Raw genomic sequence first — 22,054 nt, 5'->3', positions numbered from 1 at the left:
GCGCACTAAAGTCAGTGTAGCATGAAAGAGATGATGCTATGGACCATCAACTCCACAAACAGGGTATAAACATTGCTTAAAACTGACAAGGACTTGTAAAAAAAAAAAAAAAAAAAAAATTCTCATGATTTATCGAAACAGGCAGCCTGGAAAACGGCATCCATACGTACAGTGCAACCATGGGCTCCCCCAGCTGACTTAGAGTGAGATGGAGTAAGTGAAGTTTATTTATAGAGCACGTTTAAACACAGCTTGCACCAAACCAAAGTGTTGTACATAATTCATTTGTTAAGAAAAAAAGCAGTTCAAGATAAAAGTGAATAGACATAACAGATACAGTAGCAAATCAGAGGTTGAAACTAAAATGGCACCAAGAGACTAACATTTAAATTCAGATGAACGAAGGTTAAGACATTCAAAACACCACCAAAGTACTTACAGTTACAATAGTCTGGATGCGATGTTATGATGTCATGAATGTTTTTTATTTTCCAGATCATTGTCGAACAGAACAGATCTGGCAAGTCTGGCAAGGGTACACTATGGTGTAATTAGACTCTAAAAACAGTTGGGTTAAAAATAACACAATTTTGGGTCAAAAATAGTCTGATTCATAACTTGGATCAATTTGACCCAACTTTCTTGGTTGTTTTTGCAGAAAACAACCCCAAAACTGGATAGTTTTGTACATAACAACCCGGAAAAATGGGCTGTTTTGTACAAAACAATGCAAGAAAGTGGGTCAAACTCACCCAAGTTGTGTATCCGTCCATTTTGTGCCAAAATTGTGTTATTTTTAACCCAACTGTTTTAGAGTGTATATGCCTGACAATGATACAGAAAACAAAGAACACACAAATTCATGCATATGAGCAATTTAGAGTCTTGTTAACCTCACGTACATGTTGTCAGGCCGAACGGCCGGTCCATTTCAGGGCCGGTGGAACCCACGGACGATGATTATATTTCGGCGCACCACCGTCTGCCGTACGCACCCCCAACAACTCCCCATCGTACGAATGTTCCCGGCCTAAATTTTGGTCCCCGTACGTCCCCGCATGTTGTCGGCTCTTCATCTTTATACTGCTGGAGGATACCTCGGTGTGAAAATATAATTGCTTTAAGATAGAAGAAAATAAAATAAAATACACAATCCTAAAACTGCAAGACATCGAGGAATCATTAATTTCCTAATTGTCTGTATTGCTCAACGTGCAGTTTGATCAATCAAATCAACTGAAACAGATTAGCCAGAAACATAATGAATGGATTTTGTCTGCCTTAGTGCTGTGGCAAACAAGCAGTCTGTGCTCCTTCATTAGTTCAGCCCATGGTGGACAAAAAGCATAATAACGAATCAAACCGAAAAGCAGGGAAGGTCATGATTAATAGCTATTGAAAAAAACAAAACATGTTCTCTAAACAGCTAACGACCTGATCACCACCACACTGAAATATCATTTTTAAAGAGGGTACACCGTTTGTGGCTTCTTTTGGGATAATTTCTCATTTACATGCACAGGGAGAAAATCACAACGATGGAAAAATGATAAGTTATTTAATTGATCTCGGCAATAGCACAAAGCGTTGAGGAATACACTTAAATTGGGGAGGATTTCAGAGAATCAAATTAGATAAGGGAGACAGGAGCTTGATGTCACACTTTTTACACTCATACATATTTCTTGGAATCAATACATCATATGTTAACGAAATGTGCACCAGATAAAAACCAAAGTCTCAGGTACTGGTATATATTTTGTGTTCATGTCATTTTTATACTTTGTGTCCGTGCAGAGTTGTAAACAATCAAAGACAGAATTTAAACAAACTACAATTGTGTAAGTTGTCTCAGTAAACGGGATAAAATGTCATACTGTATTTTACAACTAATAAAACAAAAAACAAAAGCTGTTCAACCCAAACATGTGTCATGTGTCATCTTCCACATCGCTTATCCTGTACAGGGCCGCGGGGAGGTGTTGGAGCCTATCCCAGCTGACTATGGGCGAAAGGCAAACTACACCCTGAACTGGTCGCCAGCCAGTCGCAGGGCATACACACAGACACCCTCACTGAGCGGGAACCGATCCCATGCTGCCCGCATACAACTCAGGCGAGTGTACCACTACACCATCAGCCCAACCCAAACATTCTTTTCAAGAATATGTTCTATGCAAGCCCACTAGTTGAAACAAGGCATTCCGATAAATATTTGCGTTTGTAGAATAAGAGTTATTAATCCACCCATTTTTAGCCAACTCTGGGGGCGGCCATTTTGACACTTCTGTTGACTGAAAATGACATCACCACTGCTCAGGGCTCAGGTAACAACCAATCACGGATCACCAGTTTTTTGAAGCTGAGCCGTGATTGGTCGTTACCTGAGCCCTGAGCAGTCGTGATGTCATTTTCAGTCAATGGAAGAGACAAAATGGCGGCCCCCAGAGATAGCTAAAAAGGGGTGTATTTTCTGCTTAACTCATATACCACAAACACAATATTAATCAGAATGCCGTGTTTCAACTAGTGGGCCTGCTGGGAACATATTTCTTGAAAACAATGTGTTTGGGTTAATTTCCCACTTTATAAGTGAACTTTGAATCCAGGCACAGAAAATGCCCAAACTGATTTTTACAGCATGTCATTTCACATCCTCATTGGTAAGACTGTCATAAGTTGTTGGACAGTTCTCGAAGATGTATTTTGCACTGGATAACTAGCTTTTATTCCTTTTTTATTTTTAAGTACATACAAAATAAACAATTGAATTGTTTTAAAGGTTTTTAGCACTTGTTGTATGCGTCTTAATTACAATCCACATATAGCAACACTAAGCACCACTGTGACCAGCCTGACCACGTCTGAAATACTGTCTTTGAAAAATGTGACATCGGAACGACAGCCAAATGTGGAATGTGACTACAAGGAAGATCTCAATATAGAATGAGCGGTACTGACAAGAGGGTGGAAGTATGTTACAAACTGTAGCAGCATGACTCGTTTTGGCAGTACATTACAATGAAGTCAGCTGGTTGGTTGGCCAAGAGGCACATCTCATAGCCAAAATTGTAAAGGGATAAAACATGAGGGGGAAAGCACAGTGGCGAATGGTGGCAAGCACACAAACAGTTTTACATGGCACGGACATCACTATGCATTAGGCAGCAGCTCCCTCATCCTCTCCAACCCGACCGATCCCTCTTATATGCCACTACAATGGATGGAGCAATTCTGCAGTTGGCATTATTTCGGAGTATCTGTTATTCAGACCACACGTATTTTTCTTCACTGTGTGCCTAGAATTTTTTAAATAGCCATTAATTACTGATAAGCTAAATGATTTTAAAATGGCTTCCTTCCAACAATCATGGTAAAATTGACAATCAGAACTGGTTGACTGGTTGGTCGCAGCAGGTTTTCTTGATAGTGTTTTCGATTCTGCATAAACAGTCACAGTTCTAATCCAGATTATACATTTTACTGTTCACGTTATGGGATGTCTGTAACGCGGAAACCCCATTAACATAAAAAGAAAAAGAAAAACATGGACATAAGTGTTTTTAACAGGACAGCGACAATATGTTGAATAATTAGATCCGTTGATATATTTGTGTATTACTTCCCATCATTATACGCTACGTATGTAAAACCATTCACGTCTGATTAGCTGGGATAAATCACATGGTTCTATTTCTTGACAGTGTGGCGCATGATATGCATTTTGCCTGACGTTTAATTTACCATACGCTCGATAAAGAGCTTCAATTAAAATTGTGACTCACTGCATATTTAGTCAAGCGTCATCATCACGCCGATCTGTTTAGTGTGTCATGTTACGCATACCATAATGTTGCATCCACAACTGTTAGTGTTGCCTTGGCAATACAAAGTGACATGGAAGGTGGATAGCGTCTACAAAGGAGCATTAGTAAGACTCATATTGTTTCAAAATGCAAAGCACCCCATGAAGGACATCTTTAGTTATTTCCACATTAATTGCATTAAAAGACTCATATTTGTAGGGAAAATGAACAGTACAGTGTATGCTTGTTCTTGGTCACAACTCTTTTGATAAGCAGGCTTTTTGCCATCGATTAATGTTTTGTATTACATGATGTGTCATTATAATTTGGATAAGACTTACAACAACAACATTAAGACCATGCAATTACTGTCCTCCTAGTTTTCCCTTTTGTGACCAGACCAAAAATAATACAACATGCACACTCTTCTAAAATTGAATTTAGATTTTTTTCAACAACACTTTTCAGCACTTTGATATTGCTAGCCACTTTAAGATGACTGCGGCAACACAGATGGAGCCTCAGTTCAGCTTGTCAAGTTTACTCGAAATGGCTGCAGGAACAGATGAAGGGAATTGGCCATGGCAACACCAACAGGAAGGAAATCAACCATGATGCCGTGGGTCATTTAAAGCTCTCACAGGCAAGGAGAACAACATCTGTGACTTTCATAGTGTGTCAGTATGAGTGAAGATGAAAAATAGCATTGATCTTGCCTGTGAGCAAGACCCGGTAGGTTTCACTCTTTTCCAAATGTTTAGTGTGACTGAGCATGTGATGGACACAGTGACGGTATTAGCAATAAGGAGTCTGTCCCAATGTGTGTCCTTGTCTAGAATCTAATCTGTACCACACACAACCACACATAGCCTACTACACTCGCAAAGAAAGGTGTGCTGCAAATACATTTAAAATATCTCTGCAGTCGGCATGGATTCGGATCATTATGGATATTGGATAAGTAGCTGTATCTGTCGCATGTACAGTGAAAACGCACATTTGCATTCACAAAGTCACCTAATTGTGTTACTTGCATTTCATCTGCTTTTGAGATGTCCTGTTTTGTTGGTGGTCTTTGAATGTTTTTGCTTTCCTCCCGATGCCGCTAATAGTCAATGACGTCTACGTTGCTGTTACTTTGCTGTCAGCCTAAAAGTGAGTTGAATGATTTATACTGTTTGAGTGAAATGTTACTGTGCATTTATTTACCCATGTGTAGAGCTAGCATTTTATTTAGGCTAGCATGCTAACTAATAATATTGATGAGCCTCATGTGAGGCTGGTTTATTTGTGTTGAATGACTACATTTTGCTGGTCCGTCACTCGTCATCCGTCAGGGGCCTGGGTATCCATCTGTCATTTGTAAGTCTGTTATTTTTCGTGACGAACCGAATTGCATTTGACAGTTGGTCAGTTCGTCCGTCAGTTAAGTGCATCAGAAGTCTGTCGGTCCGTCAGTGCGTTGCCCCCAATCCCCCAAAAAGTCAGCAAAACGGTCATCCGTCAGTCACGGTCCATCAGTCCGTCACTGACTGACGCGGTTAGTGATGATTACACTGACGGACGAAAATCCACTTCCGTCAGTCATTTTTAAGAAGTCAGTCAGTCTGACGGAATGTCCACCTCTGTTTTAACTACTGAATTCAGTCATTTGTGTAAACATGGTTTAATAGTTGTGTGCATGCCACATGCAAGGTGTTGTTGCTTTGCCGATCATTCTTTATCTATGTTGTCACAATAAATAAACCAATCCAAACAGAATGTTTGTGTGTTCTTCTTTTCTGATCCTCTCTGTTTTAAGTGCTCGAATATATTTACTATGGCATCTATAAGGAATTATTCCCATCCCTAGAGTTATAGCTGGAGTTCACTGTAGCATGTTTTATGCATGATACACAAGGATGTTGAAATGTACAAAGGTGAATGGTGGGTAGAGTCATTAACCACTTAAAGGACAAAATTCACTTGCAAAATTAATTTGAGTTCAGGTCACTGCACTCTACAGTTCTGGCAGATTCCGCACTTACAGCAAGAGCTGCTGAAGAATCCATCATCACAAGATAAAACAGATACGTGCATACGAAGTTCGTTGGGAGTCGGCAAAGGGAAGGTAGAGAGCGAGTGTGGGATGGAGGCATGCAATGGATGTGTTGTGGGAAGATAAGATGGCGTCCACCGATAATGAGAAGGTACACAGGCGCCAGCAGCGACATACAGAATGTTTAATTGGAGGCAGGGGATGCTTAAAACCTCCTCCCGTAAGTGAGTCAAGGAAGCAGATGGAGTCACCATATATTTGGTAATTTAATTTGGTAGCTAATTGAATCAACATACTAGCTGCAGAGAAATTGAATATAACAGAAGAGAAAAAAAGTATAATGAAGAGGATTATACAATACGGCAATAATACCATAATATAATAAAACGTACAACGTGCATGTTTAGATTCTTCAAACACAGGCAGCAATACCAAGGGCAGTTAAAACACCAATTTATATTCTATGCTAAACATATTTCCCTAAAAATATTCCTTTGTAGCACCACTTTGCCAAATTGCATAACATTTGTCACTGCAAATTTGTATTATGTTTACAGAACATGGTCAAAATAAATCAGCACCTGACTAATGGTAAAGTCTCTACGTGGGTAACATGCTTTCAAGTGTTGCTTTTCATCCCATCTGTACTTTAATGATAACGACCACAATACCAGTCCACGGAGCCTAATAATAATGGACACATACATTGCATGTGTACGTTGGTACGCAAAAAAACCCCAAAACATTCACTGTGTAACACTTGCAAACCTTCTCCGCTCAGTCTGATACGAACTTTGTGCTTCCTGTTCTAAGTCAGATGAAATTAACGTTAAATATAAAGTCAACACTATTACTTTAAACAACATTGCAGGTTCACGGATAATCGTCAGTAGTCTCCCAAGCACTATCCCTGCCCACACTGAGGGCATATTGGGCTTTTTATAACTTATAGGTTGGATGTGTATGGATGAGTGTTCATACGGCAGACACATTTGCTACATATCCAATTTATATGCACATATGAAAGAGGCCTAGGCAAGGCAGTTTTTTATATATATATATATATATATATATATATATATATATATATATATATATATATATATATCACATTTCATACATGAGGCAACTCAATGTGCTTCACACATGCAAAAACACCTAAAAGCATTTAGTTAACGACATTCAGAAGCAAAGCAGAGAAAACAAAAGTATCTTACAAAAATGAACAAAAGAACGTTCATTGACACCATTTAATTAAACACATTGACAGAAAACGTAAAAAGCATAATTAGAGCTGTTCCTGCACAGTTGTCGCAATCCTGATCGGAATTGATCAAAAAGTCAGTTTGAGTTCAAGAACTTGGTGAGTTGATTAAAAACCACTTTCTCGACAATCTTGGTTAAGAAGGGAAGCTTTGAAATGGGCCTATAATATGCTAACAAGGAGAAATCCAGCGCTGTCTGTTTTAGAAGGGGCTTGACGGCGGCTACTTTCAGGGGTTTAGGAAACTTGTCTGACTGAAGTGAGCAGTTGATTATATGCTGTCAAGCCACACATTGTTTTGTTCACAGATGCTGCATAAATCAATAAAACAATTATAAAAATATATATTATTTCCATCCTGTTCAGATAAAGTCATAAAAAGACATAAAACAAGGAGCGCAACAACAGCTTCCACTAATGAAGCTATCTAAATATTGATTTCATTCCAGTGCAAGATTGGGAGTTATTTCTTACACCACACAAAGGACTGCTTTAGCAAAATTAGTCGTTAGTGTTTAATGTTGTATGAATATGTGGAGTTGCCATGGGCCACTTTCCCCAGTTTTTTTGTTTGCCATTCGCTAATGAATAATTTTGCTCAAAAATGTTGTTTTGGGTTCAGGCCTACTACAAAGATAAATAAACAAATAGATGCAACTGAAGTGTATCTTGTCATCTGCAAATCAGGCACATGATTACATAGAACTGAATTCATGACAAAACAATCATGACTTAATAGTATATGATTTGCAATAAAACAGAATGAGAAAGGTGTAATGAGACAAATACAAACAATGGTAAAATAATGAGCAGCCAGTAGAATACAAAAATGCATTGACTGTAATATGATGAGAATGTTGGCGAGGCAGATCAGAAGGGAAAAATACCTTTATCTCTGTCCAACTAGATCAATAAATGCAAGGTTTTTTTTTTAATTTTCTTTTTTTTTGGGGGGGGTGCAGAATCAAGCTTGAAGTCAGACAACGGCTCAGTAAGATGATATTTGCTTATGAGTCTACAAAGAAGTAGGCTCTTGTTCTCGAACGATATCACATGATCATTGCTATTTAACTTAATCAGAATCCACTTTAATTTTTGATATCCTTCCTCAGTGGATGGATGAAACAAACATCTGTCTAAGTCTAACTAATTGAACGAAATACAATCCAATACAATACAATTTTATTTATATAGCGCATTTCATAACAGCTAGAGCTGTAACGAAGCACTTTACAAACAATACAATAAATTAAAAAAAAACAATAAAAGGCTGTGATACACATATTCATAAATATAGATATAAATAAATAATACATACAATATAAATACAAATATAAATAATGAAGCCAATAAATTGACATAAAACACTATATACAATTGACACCGGAAAAGAGACGAAAATATCAGGTCTGATCAAAAGCCCGAGAAAGGAAATGTGTCTTCAACCGGGTTTTAAAAATGGACAGAGAGGGGGCTTGCCTAACAACCAATGGGAGGTCATTCCAGAGGGAAGGACCAGCAACAGAAAAGGCTCGATCCCCTCTGAGGCTCTGCTTGGCTGCTGCTTTAGAGACTACTTACACACAGATTTTATTTTTTTATTTTTTTATTTTAAGTTTTAGAGTATGTCAAGTCACGCATATTGCAAAGTGCATTCGGAATTTCATCATTATAGGGACATATTTGGGATGAACAGAATTAACCTAATGATTATATTAGGTCATACAACTACAAAGCAACACTTATGGTTATATTTTCCGCCTGGTCTTATTTAAATTGACCTTTCTTCAAATTCTTTATTTGCGATTTTTGGTGATTCGTCGTTATCTGAGCCCTGAGCATCTGTGATGTCATTTTCAGTCAACAGAAGTGACAAAATGGCTGCCCCCTGAGATGGCTAAAACGGGTGGGTTTTGCTGATTAGCTCATATTCCACAAACGCAACATAAATCAGAATGCCGTGTTTCAACTAGTGGGCCTGCATAGAAAATATTCTTGAAAAAAATATGTTTGGGTTGACTTCCACTTTAAAGTGTAAACCCCTTTCTCTACCACTTTTACACATGTTGCCACCAGCATGTGTAATCTTTTACAGTGAGCAAACATGCAGTTTAGCTATATTCAGAGGACAATTAATACTCACTCATTGTGAAATCTGGGCCTGTTTAGTTGAACACAGAACTACTATTCTGTTGTGCGAATGGCAACGGGTAGATACGCAGGTTAATTGTATCGTCAGCCATTTAGTGGACGAGCATGTAATGGTTCTGCCTGAGGATGCCAAGGATAGATGGATAGATACCTTATTAACGAATTAAGTGGAATTAGATAACCTCCCGCAGCATGCCTGGCGGTCTCTGAGCAATCACTGGTATATGCCGTGATATATGCCCTTATTGCTGCAGCAGAGAAGAGGTGTTCAAGATTTTCAATAAAGAAACAAAATTTCTGTGTGAACAGCAGATGTTAATGACACTGAAAACTGCAAACGCACAGCAGATCTGCTTTAAATGGTTCAGTTTATTGTTGTTTACAAAGTTTAAACATGGCAATTAACCACTCTTAGACTTTATCTTTCTTTTGATGTTTCCACATGGGATTCGTAAGAATGTGAGAAGACGTGCTTAACTTTTATACAGCTGAATATAATGAAAGTGGCTGGATCTGTGAGGGTGCTAACATTCCCTTCTAGCAATCTGGCCTAACAAGTGCCTACTGACAAAGCTACTTTAAAAAACAAAGATGATAGATGTTGGATGTAAAAGATGATAAAGTGGGTGTAAAAAAAAGTTGTTTCATAGCACAAGACTGTAAAACAGGGAACACATAACAGGGACACTAAGAAAGTTGAAAGCAGTAAAGAGGTGTTCGAGTGGATAATAAACTAATCTGCTCAGACCAGCTGGAGCATTTGGCAGCTCAGTCTGACAAGCTTCAGCTTCCCTCTTTAAAACATCTTGAACGATGATTTCTTTTCCTCGCAGCCTGAAATAATTCCACCTTGGACAAATCCCAAACAGGCATGCTTCTTCACGTCTGTTGAACGTTTTAGAGCTTCTTGGCACCGTCAATTTTAACACTGTTTTCGTTCACCGAAAGGCGAGATCAGCGTTTCACCAAATGATTATGTTCAAATATCTAATCACATGTATGAAGTCTCCGTTAACCATCATGGACAAAAATAAGGTGCAGGATTTCATTGTTGTTTACGCTATGAGACGTTTTTGCTGAGAATACTATTCTATTTGATCTAGTTGTCATAATCAGGATAAATATATCGTTAACTCCCACTATAATCATCAGGTCACCTCAGATATCTTTTACACTTGTAATCAAATTATTCATTCAACTGGGAGAACAGAACTTTGACCAAAGATCACTGAAATGTAATCGCAGCTCAAGTGAATTTCCGCAAATTTAGAGTGGCTCCAACCCTGCAATTGTCTTTGTTTGGTGTATTGCTATTTCAATGAGTACATGTTGAAGGTATGCATGAATTATATAGTACAAATTAATATTTGGTTGTTCAAAGCGGAAGTCAACCCAAACATATTGTTTTTAAGAATATGCTCTATGCAGGCCCACTAGTTGAAACACAGCATTCTGATTAATATTGTGTTTCTTTTTGGCCATCAATGGGGCGGCCATTTTGTCACTTGAAAATGACATCACAGTTGCTCAGTGCTCAGGTGAACCAATCAAAGTTCACTTGTTTTCTGAAGCTGAGCCATTATTGGTCGTTGAGCAGTTGTGATTTCATTTTCAGTCGACAGAAGTGACAAAATAGTGACAAAATATTAAAGGACCACTACCCTATTACGAATATAAATATCATCAGCGTGTGACACAAAAGCTAACACCGCACCTCCAAAGTCAACTCCCTAAAAGTCCTCTGATTTGGTATTCAACCAAATTTAAAGGAAAAAGTGCCTAAAGCGTCTAGCAAAAGCTATAATCATGGAAGACATCATACAAGATGTCACAAGACCTTTTGCATAAGTCACATGAAACCCAAGTTCAGTGCCCATCTAAACATGATGATCAATGATGGTAAAATGACGGCAAAGAGGGGCTATACGAGCAAAGCCATAGACGTGCACCTGGACACAGAATGTAAAGAAACTATAGATATGTTTTTAAAAATTTCAAAGCAAAAACATGTCTTTTTTTCTCGCATTAAAGTTAAACTGAATGCATCAAGGAATACGGTTTGCTATTTAGTGCTGGATCAGTTACCCCACAGTGCACAGCAGGGAAAGCACTGGGTGCCTTGATTAATTGGAATACTTAACTTGTCATTAAGGATGATTTATTTCATTAATTTGTAAGGTTGAAACGAATTTCGTAACGTGCCTAAGAATCAATTATTTGCAACGGTAGCACAACAAAGATAACTCATGGGTTGAGGTTGAATAATGAATACATACAGGAGTGATAACTACTTGATTAGTCAGGTTCAATAGCAGTAGAAGTAGGAATGTGAAGCCTGATGTTGTGTATTTGTGTGCAAAAAGGGCCCTTGTCAGTGACTATCGATTTTCTCAGTGCAACTATATAGTGTCTAAAGATTCCTGTAGGCACAGCATGTAATATGAGGCAAGTTTTCTTTTACCCACAACAATCAATTTTGCTCAGCCGAGCTCTCTAGTCAGGATGAGGCCAGCCTAAGTACTCGTTTCTCCGGCGCACACCCTTACATAACCTCAAACCTTAACAAAAGCTTCCAGTGTAATCAAAAACATATCGGACTAGAGCCCAACCAATCTAATAACGTCCAGATAAGTCGGTGTGACAACCCAACAGTGCCATCCATGGGCAGGCTGTATGCATGGAGCGGCAGTCACAGCAGAAAGGCCAATATATCAAAGAAATCACTCTGATCTTCAATTCCCTAGGAGGATGATCCACATTGCCATTCCTTCGGCGCTATCGGTTTTACAGATTGAACTTGGAGCAGGGGGCTCACTTGAAAGGAAGTCAGCGTTTTCTGCCTTCTAAAAGGGATAACGGCAACACAACAGATCATATAAATGAAGGCATGCTGCTAAATTGACAATAATCCTAAAACGTATCGTCTCAGCTTGTTAAACAGAAAGCGCGGGGCGCAATGGTTCACTTAGAGGCATATCGCTCCCATTTTAGGAGACATTTCCAGCCATCACTTATTGTAATGAAAACAAATGAATGGCTGCTTTGATGGAGATAATAGACCTCAGCTGAAGCCCAAGATAACACTGGCTGAAGGATGGGAAGGTCCATCAAGACGACTCAATCCAAAGACTTGTTTAAGTGCATATATATTTACAGCGAGCAAATATGAACCCCAATTCCAATGAAGTTGGATACACTAAAAAGACATATACTATTTTAGTGCCCAGTGCAAGTTTAGCATAAAGCACAGTCTAACTGTGCGCATGGGTGGAGTTGTCTACCTTTTGGTATTTTGCTGGACTTATGCAAGTAGAAGAGGGCGTTTGCGCCATTGTGGGAGGGCCGAAACGGCTCCCCTCATTCCCTTTGAATTCAGCACAGAGAAAGCTGCATGGTCTACATGGCATGTAAAGTACATTTGAAAGGAACTGCAAGAAGATTTCCACTTGCGGATTATATAAATTTGGATGGGCACCTGAAGACCACCTTCCACCCCAAATCGTGGGTCCGTTTGTGACCCCCGCGTCCCACTACCACCTACAGTTGTGCTGCACAGTCAGTGTGGTGCTATTTAAAATATTTTCAAGATGCTAATGGTAATAGTTCGCTCAATGAATTGATTTCTACAGTGATTCAGAGGGATTGTCCCATGTCGTATTCAGGAATGATATACGATGACATGCATCACATACGTCCGAAGAGCTCAATCTGTCTGCATGCGCCTCGATCAAATCCACCAAGATTGTGTTGCACCACCTTTGCCACAACTTAGACTTGCTTTTTGGTAATCTAAAATCTGGTCTACTTTTGATCACATAATTGCGTGCTATACAATACGCTGGAACGCCTATCGAGGCGTAGTGCGGTCTACCATATTCACAAATATGCTAAACTAGATATATGCTCCCATTTTTACGCTGAAAATCGGGCCCTTGATGTTCAAACTGATGAATGTTTTCTTTTTTTTGTTATGCTAATATTATCTCATTTTGAAACCGACGCCTGCAACATGTCCCAAAAAGCTATAACAAGGGCAATGGAAGACTGGGAGCATTGAAGAATGCTCAAAAAACATAGATTTGGAACATTGTTTAATACATTTGCATCCTTTGATTTTTCTGTATACGGCCTCCGGAGCAAAACATTTTGGACATTGCTGCATTAGGTGATGCATTGCACCTAATGTTGTGGCTCCAAGCGAATGTTTTCAAAAATGTGTGTCTGTATTTCATTCCTTTGCTGTTAGACATACTTAAGTGTTAGTGCAGTTTCAATTGAGCTCTGGTCATTCCTTACCTGCAGCCACTGTGACTGGTCACTGCGTCCTGCAGTCCAAGCATTAACTTTGCCCTGCTTGTCCAAACGGGCTTTTCCAGGCTCCCAAGTGAACATGTCCATGTTGAGCGTCCTGAAGATGGAGGAAGCTGTGATCTGGTAGTCCTGGACGTGACCCGACTTCATTCCCAGTGGTTCAGAGCAACCTGAAGACAACAATAACTGATTTCCTCTGCTTTGTGTTGGCCAAAATGTATATTACACATTGTAAATACCAAATAAAGGAGCTGAGTTTGTGATCAGCCCACTCACCTGTTACCTCACATCCAAGCAGTTCCATGCGTAAGGTACAGTGCCTTCTGCACACTTGGGGATAAATGCGCACAAACTGGGCTTCAATGGGTGGGGTGAAGGAGTTGGCCGATGGAGCGTTGTTGTCGACATTTCCTCTGAAAATCTGTCGCGGGGGATGAAAACACATACGGAGGTGACGAGGGTGCTGGAACAGATCGGTTTTACCATTATGTAGTAGTCTGGCATCATGCGTGTCTCTGGTGTCTACTCCACACTCAGCAAATTGCTCTCCTTCAAGGTCAATGAGCTCCAAGTGCGGCAAAAATAGACAATTTCTTGCACCATTTGAGCCGGTAATTCATAAGAACAGTAGTGTATTTTAAATTAGTGCTCCAATTATATAACTATTCCTTCTGATAGTCTGACAACACTCCCTTATCGAAGGACTCATGCACTGTGAAATGGTACATTTACCGAACCTTCACATTCACTGTAATGCATTTTTAGTTGATGAGAAAATGTGCTTGAAAACATGACTTGGTGATCAGCTATGATTATACATTATTTACAGACAGAGTAAACCCTCGCTTATTTGCAGTTCAGCATTTGCAGATTTGCTATGTTGCCATCTTGTACAATCCCGGAATTGTTTGTTGTTAGTTTTAAATCATTCATTGATGGTGGTTTTTCACCTGCACTGGGGTCGTCCTGTTTTGTTGGTGGTCCTTGAATGCAGGATGTGTGAGGAAACGGTGAAATTGACACTATTTTTTTGTTTCTCTCCTTATGCGGCTATAAATAGCCAGTGTAGTTGAAGTTGTTATTACAATTTGCCTGGTCTGCGGACCAGGCGCTGGTCGAGGTGCCGAGGACCGAGCGGAGCCTCAGAGGGGATCAAGCCTTTTCTATCGCTGGTCCTTCCCACTGGAATGACCTCCCGTTGGTTGTTAGGCAAGCGACCTCTCTGTCCATTTTTAAAACCCGGTTAAAGACATATTTCTTTTCTCTGGCTTTTGATGTATGTATGTATAACATGAATTATTGTGTAAAAATGTCAAAAGGTGAATTGAATGACTTAAACCATTGGTTTAAAGTTCTAATGCATATCGCTGGCATCGGGCCAAAATCTCATCAGTCACATTTTGGTGAATTTCATATTTTTTCAAAAATCTATACTATTGGTCTTTCCACATGCGTAGGTGTTATTTTTACACATTACTGACCAATCTAAAGTGTTGAAAATGGATTGCTCTCTTTCACGATGCAATGCCAATGGTTGAATAATTTTGGGGGTCTCCTGAAAAGTGACTATTTTGGAGGAACACAATTTTGGCCTGATGCCAGCGATATATTTGTTTGCACGTCTGTGATATTTGATCACTTTATGCAAGCATGTTATTTAGGCTAGTATGCCATCTAATACTCTTGATAAGGCTCATGTGAAGGTGATTTTTTTTTTTATCTGACTTTTAAATAAAACCATTTTGTGTAACACGGATTGATGAATGTGTAGATGAGAAATGCATGGCCTTGATGCTCTGCTGATTTTTCTTTGTCTGTGTTCTTACAGTCCACAGTAACTAAGTCTAGTATGTGTCCAGACTTTTTGCCCAGAAGTCTTAATTTTAAAAGTTTTGGAGGTCAGGGTTATCGGGAGCATGGCCCAATGGAGGACAGGGGTTGTGTGCTGTCAGGAATGACAGAGTGCTTTGTGACCTATATGGTTTCTCTTCATCCACAAATAGTATAAAAAAGGTCTATTAAAAAAATCATAAAAGTGAAGAGGGTAAGGGGTAGCAAGATAAGCGTAGTGTGTGCTAGCTAATTAGACAGCAATCTCAGCTTGTCCTCTGCCCTGCCCTTGACTGAGTGAACAGCCTCTTTCTTACTGATGCGTGGAGCCTCAACAACGGAGACACTATACTGTACATAGTTGTCTACAGTTGTGTTTTGTGTTGATGTGTGTTTCTCACCATGTCCTCATCTTTGCCCTTGACTTTGTATGTTCTCCATGTCTTCCCATCCTCACTGTAAGCCACTTTGTATGACTTAACATACTCTGGGCTGCCAATTCGCTTTGCACCTTGGGTAATTAGGCCCGTGACCCTCATTCGCCTCTGCAGGTTAATCTGTGGGAATGACAAAAAAAAGAAATGGCAAATCATGCAAATGCCAGAATTGTCAGGGTTCGCAGGGATTGTGCATGCCTGCTCAGTGCACCAATTTAAGTCATAGAAATCAATTTGGCCTCTTGAATCTCGCTTGTCAGGGCCATCTATCTTTTTCAGAAAGTCTGTGATCGGATAGAACATTTAATCAATCCTCCCATTCCAAAGCCAATCTGCCATCTCTGTCGGCTGCCAATATGGTGCCATGTATAACGCCAAAGAAGAAGAGTTAAAGAGAAGAAAGTGATAAATGCCTCAATATACTGTGTTAGGAGCACACAAATCAAGATCAGTGCATAACATATGTATTGCACACATGTTTTTTCTTTGGCGTAGCTTTTTGAAAATTCACTGGTAATTTACATGTTTGAATTTACTGAAAATGGCTAAATGATTTTCTTTTAATTTTCCATTTATTGGTACCTGAATACAAGCCATACCAACTATATTTAAAAAACAGGGGAAAAAAATCCATGTACAGTATAGGTCACACTTGTCTAGATGCCGCAGTTGGCCATATTGTAACATGGGATATTTACACAGTACTATGTTTTGAATTTTTAATTAACACGCACTTGTGTGTATTACAACCCCACAAAATCGCCCTCAAAAATATTTTTTCCTCTGTACTCATGTATTATGTGGCCCCCAATTTGCTGATATGCACGCTCAAAAAGTAGCATCTGCATAGTAAATTGATAGAGTGTGATTTCTTGTGTTCAGAAATGTATATTTAGTGTTAAGAGAAGTTCCTTCACCCTGCCATCAGTAGAGATGATCTTTTGTGACGTCACAGGAGAGGGCTTGGTCACACATCAGGCGGCACCCCTCTCGCTCATAGGATACCTCTTGGAGCTGTTGCCGCTTCCTGATATGAGACCAAGACCTCTGAAAATTGGGAAACCCCTTAGTTCTCCCTAAGGGATGAAGTGCTAAAACATAGAATTAGAATTGGCCCTTAATGTCCTGATGGCATAAAGCTCGTTAGCCCATACAATCCCATAAATTAGCCACATCATTGGTTATGCCGTATGGTTCAAAGAGTGTGAAAAACGTGGCGGCTAACAGTCCGAAAATTATTGTATATGGGTCAAGGGCAAGCTAAACGGGTTTTGACCTTTACTGTACTGATACATATACAGTAATTGAACCTTATACATAACTAAAAACTACAGTAAAAATGCATATACAGTCATTGAACCTTGTACATGACTAAAAAATACAGTAAAAATGCAAAAAATTCATTACTTATAATGAATTGCGCCTGCATCTGAAGATTACGTTCTCGACGTCAATTTGCTGTCGCCGACGAGGGACGGACTGGGACCACGTGGGTCAATTAAATATTCAGGACGGAACGCGGTGGCGGTTAGGCGATGCCCAGCTCAGCTCTCTAGTTTATATCACTCGAGACATAAAGCCCCCACAAAGTTCATTGATATGTTGATTTTCACTTGCAAAAAAGAGACCTAAGGTCTTGGCAGAATTCAGAGCTCTGTCGCTGAGTTGCTTATTTGAAAACCAAAATGAAAAATGCCTTTCAGAGCAAATCAGGTGATGAAATTGAGGTATTAAAGGTTCTGATAATAAAATCAGAAATGTACACTTATACATAGAAGAGCTGCAACAAACTGAGTTAGTCCATTGTTCATTTAATAAAGCATTGGCTTATACAGTGCATTAGTGTGTTTTCTCTTTCCATTTAAACTAATGCTATGTATCCTGATACTCAGATTTGCAGTCAATAATAGATGAACCCATCCCAAACAATTCCCACTCACCTTCTGGTTCCAGTTACTTACAATATCAATCAGCTTCAAACTCATATATTGTAATTGCACTCAAAATGAGTAAATTTCTAAGATCCCATTCACAAAGCTTGAGATCATATCTAGAACAGGTAGCAATACCACAGAATTAAACTGTTTCCAAATATAATTTGGTGCAAAAGGCCCAATGTGTAAAGATAGCTTGCCCATTCAGTCAATGCAAAACGCAAAGATAAGAGTAACAAATCATTTTATTCCTTTATCACCATCCTTGTCTGCACTGTGAATGTGGTATTATATTGTGAGCTCCAATGGTTCTATTGTGCGTGGCTTGCTTGCAGTTTTAACAGAGGACTCAAAAACACTTTTCCCCCGCTACAAACTTAAAGCAACTTATAAAGTTAATTATATATAAGGACACCACTTAGAGCCGCAGAGCTGCAGTGACCCACTCTTTCCCATTCAGGGTATTTCTCTTTTCACTCCTTCTCCACAGAGACATATACTTCTTTCACTAATTAGAAGCTCTGTTACTAAAAGGCCACTGCCAAGGTAATTGGGGTGATCCTTCACATTTTTAATGAGCACTCAGTAACACACCTCTGACACTTCAGTGCTAATAGTGATGCATATATTTGTTTGAGTGAGGCATCTTGAGGCATGCATGACCCAGTTTGAAGGAAACATTTGTCACATTGAGGAACAATTAACCTAAATCTGTCAGATTTTTTTAGCATTACTTCAATGTAATATTTTCTTGATTTATCAAACAAATGTATCCAAATTTAACAAGTTAAAAAAACACAGCAATAAATTACATACTTCAGCGTGCAATTTATACATTTCAAAGATGTAGGAGAAATAAAAACTTTGTTCTACCAGGTACTCTCTAAGTAGTTTTTATCATATCATATGAATACAACAATAGGATATTATCCACGTGTACAATATACTCTGTATGAATGTATCCAATTGACCCATGATTATTCCTAGGGTGTGTATTCAACAAATGTAGCATTCCCAAATGTTCTGTCTAGACTCTAGTGTTGTACAATGCAGCCCTACGGGGGACACGAGCCAGTGTAAATTGTAGACGTAAACGATTATGAGAGTTCGTTTTAAGATGTACATGCCAAATCTGTGGTGGAAATTCAACTACTGTAGGTTGACCACAGATGAGATGTGGAAAGCAGGTTTTTAGACAGAAAGAGAAGAGGAACGCACAGAGCCTAGATCTGAAAGTGGGGACTTTGAATGTTGGTACTATGACAGGTAAAGCTAGGTAGTTGGTTGACGTGACGATTAGGAGAAGGGTAGATATATTATTTCCTCAGGAGACCAGATGAAGAGGAAGTAAGGCTGGAAGCTTAGGGGCAGGGTTCAACATGTTTTACATGCTCCAGGTCGGAAGTTAAATGGAGTAGGGGTTACCTTAAAGTAAGATTTAGTTAAAGCGGAAGTCAACCCAAACATGTTTACTCAAGAACATGTTCTATGCAGTCCAACTAGTTGAAACACAGCATTCTGATGACAAATGTGTTTGTGGAATATGAGTAAAGCAACAAAATCAACGCGTTTTTAGCCATCTCTGGGGGCTGCCATTTTGTCACTTCTGTTGACTGAAAATGACATCACAGACCCTCAGGACTCAGATAAGAACCAATTATAGCTCAGCTTCAGAAAACAGGTGTGCCGTGATTTGTCGTGAAAATAGTCATATGTGCGCCAGACTCGATTGCCTCAGTGCACATTTGTGTTCCAAGCATACTGCAACACAGTCAGTCAGCGTGACTGTCAGCAGGCCAGCCTGGACTCAAAAAGTCAAAGTCAAGTCAGCAGCAACAACGATTGCTTCCTAAAGCTAACTTCAGTGTCGGTGTCGTTGCGCCAAGGCTTTGATGGTCAATGTTGATGTGTGTCTATTATTAAAATAACTGCTTAACATCTTTTCAATTATGTATGGACTTTCACGGGTGCTTTGGGCTTTTTCATTCCCCCAACAGTGCCGGTTGAAACCATAATTTGCTGATATTGGTCAGACCTGCAGTATATTTCCCTGGAGTGTTCAAATGCATTTTTATGTGTGAGCTAGTTGTAGAAAAGACTGTTGAGAGAAAGAAATGACACTCACACTGCATAGATGTGTGAAGAGAAACAAGTGCATGAACCAACACAAACAAACATAGTGCATGCGAGCTTGTAGGCAACGCTGTGATGTATTATTCAAAGTCTGTTGCCATTGTGATTCATTTGTCGAGGTTCAGAGGAAAAAGCTCCACTGACTGGCTCCCAAAGATGCACACTACACCAGAACAACACTTCCCGATAGCCGGAAGAAGCTGATCCTTCCAGTCTGTGGACGGTTGTCATCTGTCACTATTACCTGTCACGTACAAACCAAATTGTTTTATAATACAAAAGCAGCCCCAGAATAATCCCAAATCACTGATGTGACTGTACATATCTGCTCATGTCCCAATTATCTGAACCCACATGTAGAAACACACAATGCCTACAGCATCCTGCTCTACATCCCACATGACATCATTAAAGCCCAACAAACTGCCTGAATGTTTGATGTCCTGTTCTCCTCAATCTCTGAATGTGCCAAGCACCTCGTCTCTCGTTAATGTTGCCTTTGCCTCATGGGTTTCTTCGACAAATCCCTTTTTGTTGTGTCTCATTTGTACACTAAAGGTACCATTTCTGTTTCTCCGTTGCATACTCTGGATGAGAGTTATGCTAAATTACTTTTTGTACTAAATGGTTTTAGGTATATGGGAGTTGAGAGAAACTGTAGACACAGTATATTGGACTAAACGTGCTGTAAGGGAAACAAAATGAGTTGATTTTCTCATGGAATTAATACATATCCCCAGTTCTGATCAAACTGCTGCCATAGCACGGTTAGCATGTGAATCAAATCTTGCAATCGCTTAAGATCATCAAAGCTTATCAAAACAAACTAAAACCCAAAGCTGGAGCCTCTGTCTCCTCAAAGGATGCTGACTGGCTATCTTCTGATTTGACTACAACATGATCAATATCAGGTTTGGTAAATCAATAAGAGAAGTCCGTTTGATTCTCCAGAGGCGTATCCATCCATGATGGATGCCCGTTTTGCTGACGTTAGATGATAGACGTGAAACTTGAACGAAAAATAGATGGACTAAGCATCGACAAAAGTGGATTTTCGTCTGTTTGTGTAATCATAACTAACCTGGTCAAGTCTAAATGGACCTCACAGTCCATTATTGACGGACGCCAGTTTTGCGGAAAAGCAACCCAGACTGCATTGCCTGTATATGTATATCAGGTAGCAGTATGCAAGAGAGAGTAATTAGTTTCTCAGGCCATTTTCTAGCCGACTTTATAAGAAGTAATGTCATACCAGCAGTTTTGAATACAGACAGTGTTTACTTTGATGTTTACTGACGGAAGCGCGGTTAAAATAACATGAAAGACTGACCGACAGACGATTACAGTTTGCTTCGACTTGAAAAATAGACAGATAGATGGATGACGGACCGGCAAACTTTAGTAAAATGCCCACCTCTGATATTCTCACTGATGAAGCAATATCGCAGGGTAAGCCTTTCACTGGCCTAGGTGTTGCAATGGTGAATATTTTGGGGGGTTGGACGATACCTTTAACAATGCATTTATTTATTTTCAATGTGCAATTTAATGGGGTAACTGTAGTGGCATTTAATGTTGCTGGCCCAGATTCAACTCAATTTATAATGTGTGTAATCAGTCCAGGAGGTAGCTTGTCTCTCAAAGTTAAATTCAGATGGGAGAACCACTCCCTGGGATACTGAATTGGATAAGTACCGGTACTATAGAAAATGGATGGACAGATAGACATTTAAGGATAAATCAACTGATACTATCATTATTACTTGCATCATGCTGTGTAAAGAATGATCTGAAACTTGATAAATGCCATAGCTTTTCCAGTCCCAACAAGCGTCAAGATTTTCATATTACAATGATTGGGTATTGGGATTGGATGCAACTGCCTCACTGCAACCATTCTGCATAGGTCCCTAAACGGTACATAAACAAAAGTGTCGTTGTTCATCCGGGATAAATAATGCTGTAGTCCGATGGCAGATTTATTCACAACAAATGTGGAAAAAAATATGAATAATCTAATTTAGCCTCATTTTATAAGAGCATTTTGGATGATGTGCCAAGTAAGACTTTGGGATATATGTCGGGACAAGAATGGGGTATAAGCTGACGTCAAACTGTTTTATTGATGAGAGGGAAATGGCTACCATTAT

The 22,054-nt window shown here is 39.4% G+C and overlaps 1 protein-coding gene across 1 annotated transcript in view; it reads right to left on the bottom strand.

Moving 5' to 3' along the window:
• edil3a (EGF like and discoidin domains 3a) overlaps window positions 1-22,054 on the bottom strand; it is a 92,258-nt gene that overhangs the window by 13,244 nt on the left and 56,960 nt on the right. Inside the window, exons 5-7 of the mRNA XM_086031449.1 lie at window positions 15,802-15,957; window positions 13,847-13,991; window positions 13,556-13,740 (exon numbers count right to left, since the gene is read on the bottom strand). Coding sequence (XP_085887575.1) covers window positions 13,556-13,740; window positions 13,847-13,991; window positions 15,802-15,957 — 486 coding nt within the window. The remainder of the gene's footprint in view (window positions 1-13,555; window positions 13,741-13,846; window positions 13,992-15,801; window positions 15,958-22,054) is intronic.

The sequence above is a fragment of the Filicampus tigris genome, chromosome 5, assembly GCF_054856515.1.
Source record: "Filicampus tigris isolate MCC_2025a chromosome 5, RoL_Ftig_1.0, whole genome shotgun sequence".
Classification (NCBI taxonomy): domain Eukaryota; kingdom Metazoa; phylum Chordata; class Actinopteri; order Syngnathiformes; family Syngnathidae; genus Filicampus; species Filicampus tigris.
The sequence above is the reverse complement of the archived record's forward strand: the minus strand, read 5'-3'. Positions and strand labels throughout refer to the sequence as shown.